At 43.2% G+C, this 5,550-nt stretch overlaps 1 protein-coding gene across 1 annotated transcript in view; it reads left to right on the forward strand.

Annotated features, from left to right (window-relative positions):
* Nucleotides 1-604: 604 nt before the first annotated feature.
* The window catches only part of LOC311247464 (integrin beta-4-like), a gene marked incomplete at both ends in the record, with an annotated part of 11,385 nt that continues 6,439 nt past the window's right edge, over nt 605-5,550 (forward strand). The window contains 2 exons of the mRNA XM_084338505.1: nt 605-694; nt 4,650-4,772. Of these exons, the coding sequence (XP_084194631.1) occupies nt 605-694; nt 4,650-4,772 (213 nt within the window). The remainder of the gene's footprint in view (nt 695-4,649; nt 4,773-5,550) is intronic.

Genomic DNA, 5,550 nt, shown 5'->3' on the forward strand with positions numbered 1-5,550 from the left:
AGTCATCCCGGTGGTGGTAAGCTGCAATTGCAGCCAGAGCTGCCCTGAGGCAGACTCACAAAAGCGTGGCGAATAATCATCGCCTACGGCCCCTCCGACCACCACCAACATTCATTCACATGCATACACATTCATACGAGGCAAGTAGGTTAAGTGTCTTGCCCAAGGACACAACGGCAGTGGGATGGACATGGGCTTGAGCGGGATTCGAACCACCAACCCTTCAATCATTGGACGACCCGCTCTACCCCTGAGCCAAAGCCGCCCCACAAGTTACAAGTTAACACATTGTAACTAAGCTAGCACTCTGCCTCTTTAACTAAATTGAACAAATGTTCAACGATAGCTTACGTTACTATGTTGCTAACATTAGCTTGTTAGCTAATGGCTCGAGTGTAATGCACATTCAGCACTATTGGCTACTATAAATGCCAATCAATATCAAAGCTCCCTGGCTTCCTCTTTTAGAATCTGCTATGCAGCCGTTTCATGGGGACTACACTCTGCTACAGAGTGTTAGGAGGAGGGGGTGTCTTCTCTTGTGTTTACATTACCTCTCCCTATGTGTTCTTTTTATGTCCCGTCTACCTTTCTCTCTGTATAGAAACTTCAAAAGTACTTCCCCATCGCTGAGTTGGGTCTCCTGCAACAAGACTCGTCTAACATCCTCAGTATCATGGAGAAGGCCTTCGAGGTAGGAGCCTAACATCCTCAGCCTGGCGTTAGAGAGAGAGAGACTGTCCTATAACTGGAGGGTCACAGGCTCGATCCCAGCAACAGCAAACGTGTCCATTCCTGTCAAAGCGCCAACAGGTCCTTGAGCAAGGCACTACTCTAGGGGGTGCTGTAAAAGACTTACCTTATCATTTAGTTGAGCTGTAATTAACACAACACAAGGATTCAATGTACCTGATGACATAATAGGTGGCCATATTCAGACTAATTTACAACCGTCAAACTAAATGAATGTGTGCAAAACTGTTGATTGGATGTGTGTGAAATTATGTGCAAAGTAAATCAGCATTGTTTCTTTTGGGCAAAGTGCCGCCTTTAAATCCTTAATATCAATAGCAGCTTATTTTGTCAATCTTATTGACAAAGAACCTCAGCGGTTGACCGTGTAAAGAGTGAGAGTAGAGCTGTGTGGCCACTGAGTGATTCATCTTGGTATTCAAGGTATTATCTTTAAACCTGGACTTTTTTCCGTTGTGTGAGTCTAAATGAATAATAAAGACAGAGATCAATCAATCAATCAAATCCTTTATTTAACCAGATAAGCATCATTGAGATTAAAATCTCTTTTTCAAGAGCGATCTGGCCAAGCAAGGCAGCAGAAAGTTTCAACATAAAAAAGAACATCACAATAAAATACAGATAAAACATTTACATCAAGCTCCAATTTCAGGCAAGTTATCAAACAGGCAAATGATCAAACACAGTTGCACTGACCAAGGGAACTGAGTTCGTAGGATTTTAAAATGGCTTTGAATTCTCCGAGGGTGACCAGTCCTGGTAATTTTAGGTCCTCCTGTATCTTGTTCCAAGATGAAGGAGCAGCATATTTAAAAGCCCTTTTTCCCAATTCAGTTCTCATATGGGGAACTTCCAGTGTTAGAACAGCTTGAGAACGAAGGGCATACTTATATTGCTTTGTGCACAGAAGCACACTTAGGTACGAGGGAACCAGTTTAAGCAGAGCTTTGTGCACCAGAGAGAGCCATCGAGAAAATCGTCGTATTTGTAGAGATGGATAACTTGCAATGGTATATAGGGTGCAATGGTGCACTCGATTTCCACATCCCGTGACAAAGCGTAAGGCAGAATGGTACACAGTATCAAGCTTTCTAAGGTACTGATCAGGTGCATACATATAGAGTAAGTCACCATAATCGAGTAGTGGTAAGAAGGTGGTCGAGATCAGGTGACTTCTCACTTTAAGTGAAAAACAGGACCTGTTTCTGAAAAAGAAGCCGAGTTTAAGCTTCAGCTTTGACACAAGTTTGTCTATGTGAGATTTAAACGTAAGGTTCTCATCCACTGTAATGCCTAGATATTTGTAGGAAGCAACCCTTTCGATGTCAGTCCCTCCAGCAGTAACCAGTGTGGGAAGATCAGCTGGGAGTCTCTTCCCATTTGAGAAGAGCATAAACTTTGATTTGCCAGCATTTAACACTAGCTTAAGCTGGGTAAGATGTGACTGAACAATGTCAAAGGCAGATTGCAAGAACTCCATCGTTTGCACAACACTGGGAGATGAGCAATAAATTACTGTGTCATCAGCATAGAAATGGTAAGCAGCATTAGACAGGTTGATACAAAGATCATTTACATATATGTTTGGAATTGGTCCAGTAGTGAGGGAGGTCGCTTCAATAAACTAAAATAGCTCATCTTTCTCTTGCCGCTGACAGGCTCAGACTGTTACAATAAGTGTCTGACAACATTCTGTAACGGATCCTCACAGAGACAGATCTTTGTGTTTACTCTTCTTCCGGTCTTCTGTTGATCCACGTTTGCTCATTGTGATCACATTGCAGCCCGAAGCGATCTCCTTCAATAAGATGAGATAAGATATTCCTTTATTGATCCCCTTGGGGAAATTCAGGCATCATAGCAGCGTGGGGGAGGGGGGGGGGGGGGTGGGGAGGTACAGGTAGGGTAGGGCCAGGGTAATAGCAGAAAGACATAAATATAGGCAATACAATTAGATCTGAATATAAAAATAGGATACAAAGAAACAGTGTGTAAACAACATAATTAACTCTGAATATAAAAATAGGAGAAAAATAAACAGTGTAAACAAAGGTGCAGATGAGGGTAACTGGACCAATTACACACATTTCTGTCTCTATTATTAATTTAGACCCCGCACAACGGAAAAATAGGGTCCAGGTTAAAAAACACCAAAGTTATCCCTCAGACTTTGATCAATCAATAGAAACAGTTGCTAACGGCCCTGTGTAGTTAGTTGTGTAGTTAGTTGTGTAGTTGATAACACCCTGTGTAGTTGTGTAGTTAGTTGTGTAGTTAGTTTTGTAGTTAGTTGTGTAGTTGATAACACTCTGTGTAGTTGTGTAGTTAGTTGTGTAATTGATAACACTCTGTGTAGTTGTGTAGTTAGTTGTGTAGTTAGTTGTGTAGTTAGTTGTGTAATTGATAATACTCTGTGTAGTTAGTTGTGTAGTTAGTTGTGTAGTTAGTTGTGTAGTTGATAACACTCTGTGTAGTTAGTTGTGTAGTTAGTTGTGTAGTTAGTTGTGTAGTTAGTTGTGTAGTTGATAACACCCTGTGTAGTTGTGTAGTTAGTTGTGTAGTTAGTTGCGTAGTTGTGTAGTTAGTTGTGTAGTTGCTAACGCCCTGTGTAGTTGTGTAGTTAGTTGTGTAGTTAGTTGTGTAGTTGTGTAGTTAGTTGTGTAGTTAGTTGTGTAGTTGATAACACCCTGTGTAGTTGTGTAGTTAGTTGTGTAGTTAGTTGTGTAGTTGTGTAGTTAGTTGTGTAGTTAGTTGTGTAGTTGTGTAGTTAGTTGTGTAGTTAGTTGTGTAGTTGTGTAGTTGTGTAGTTGACCCCCCTGTGCCTCCTCCCAGAGTGTAGTTGTGTAGTTGTGTAGTTGTGTAGTTAGTTGTGTAGTTGTGTAGTTAGTTGTGTAGTTAGTTGTGTAGTTGTGTAGTTAGTTGTGTAGTTGTGTAGTTGTGTAGTTGACCCCCTGTGCCTCCTCCCAGAGTGTAGTTGTGTAGTTGTGTAGTTGTGTAGTTGTGTAGTTGACCCCCCCTGTGCCTCCTCCCAGAGTGTAGTTGTGTAGTTGTGTAGTTGTGTAGTTGTGTAGTTAGTTGTGTAGTTGTGTAGTTGTGTAGTTGTGTAGTTGACCCCCCCTCCCTCCTCCCAGAGTGTAGTTGTGTAGTTGTGTAGTTGTGTAGTTGTGTAGTTAGTTGTGTAGTTGTGTAGTTGTGTAGTTGTGTAGTTGACCCCCCCTCCCTCCTCCCAGAGTGTAGTTGTGTAGTTGTGTAGTTGTGTAGTTGACCCCCTGTGCCTCCTCCCAGAGTGTAGTTGTGTAGTTGCTAACGCCCTGTGTAGTTGTGTAGTTAGTTGTGTAGTTGTGTAGTTGTGTAGTTGACCCCCTGTGCCTCCTCCCAGAGTGTAGTTGTGTAGTTAGTTGTGTAGTTGTGTAGTTGACCCCCCCTCCCTCCTCCCAGAGTGTAGTTGTGTAGTTGTGTAGTTAGTTGTGTAGTTAGTTGTGTAGTTGTGTAGTTGTGTAGTTGTGTAGTTGACCCCCCCCCTCCCTCCTCCCAGAGTGTAGTTGTGTAGTTGTGTAGTTGACCCCCCTGCGCCTCCTCCCAGAGTGTAGTTGTGTAGTTGTGTAGTTGACCCCCCCCCTCCCTCCTCCCAGAGTGTAGTTGTGTAGTTGTGTAGTTAGTTGTGTAGTTGTGTAGTTAGTTGTGTAGTTGACCCCCCCTCCCTCCTCCCAGAGTGTAGTTGTGTAGTTGTGTAGTTAGTTGTGTAGTTGTGTAGTTAGTTGTGTAGTTGCTAACGCCCTGTGTAGTTGTGTAGTTGTGTAGTTGTGTAGTTGTGTAGTTGACCCCCCCTCCCTCCTCCCAGAGTGTAGTTGTGTAGTTGTGTAGTTGTGTAGTTGACCCCCCCTCCCTCCTCCCAGAGTATCCGCTCCAAGATGACCCTGCGCGCGGAGGACCGGCCCAAGGCCTTCGAGGCCCAGTTCCTGTCGGCCAGCGGAGCGGTGGCCCAGTACGGAGCGTTCCAGGTCAAACCCGGAGAGATCGTGAGTTCAAGTTCAAGTTTAGTTTTATTTCTCACGTATAAGGTACATTATGTACATTACAGTGACATGCTTGGTTCTGTACGAGCCTCCATAAGGTACATTATGTACATGACAGTGACATGCTTGGTTCTGTACGAGCCTCCATAAGGTACATAATGTACATGACAGTGACATGCTTGGTTCTGTACGAGCCTCCATAAGGTACATTATGTACATGACAGTGACATGCTTGGTTCTGTATGAGCCTCCATAAGGTACATAATGTACATGACAGTGACATGCTTGGTTCTGTATGAGCCTCCATAAGGTACATAATGTACATGACAGTGACATGCTTGGTTCTGTACGAGCCTCCATAAGGTACATAATGTACATTACAGTGACATGCTTGGTTCTGTACGAGCCTCCATAAGGTACATAATGTACATGACAGTGACATGCTTGGTTCTGTACGAGCCTCCATAAGGTACATTATGTACATGACAGTGACATGCTTGGTTCTGTATGAGCCTCCATAAGGTACATTATGTACATGACAGTGACATGCTTGGTTCTGTATGAGCCTCCATAAGGTACATTATGTACATGACAGTGACATGCTTGGTTCTGTACGAGCCTCCATAAGGTACATAATGTACATGACAGTGACATGCTTGGTTCTGTACGAGCCTCCATAAGGTACATAATGTACATTACAGTGACATGCTTGGTTCTGTACGAGCCTCCTGAGGTTGTGCTTCATACTGTACAGTAAAAATAACAACGTCCAAGCACTATA

Source organism: Notolepis coatsorum, assembly GCF_963971535.1.
Source record: "Notolepis coatsorum genome assembly, contig: SCAFFOLD_4107, whole genome shotgun sequence".
NCBI lineage: Eukaryota > Metazoa > Chordata > Actinopteri > Aulopiformes > Paralepididae > Notolepis > Notolepis coatsorum.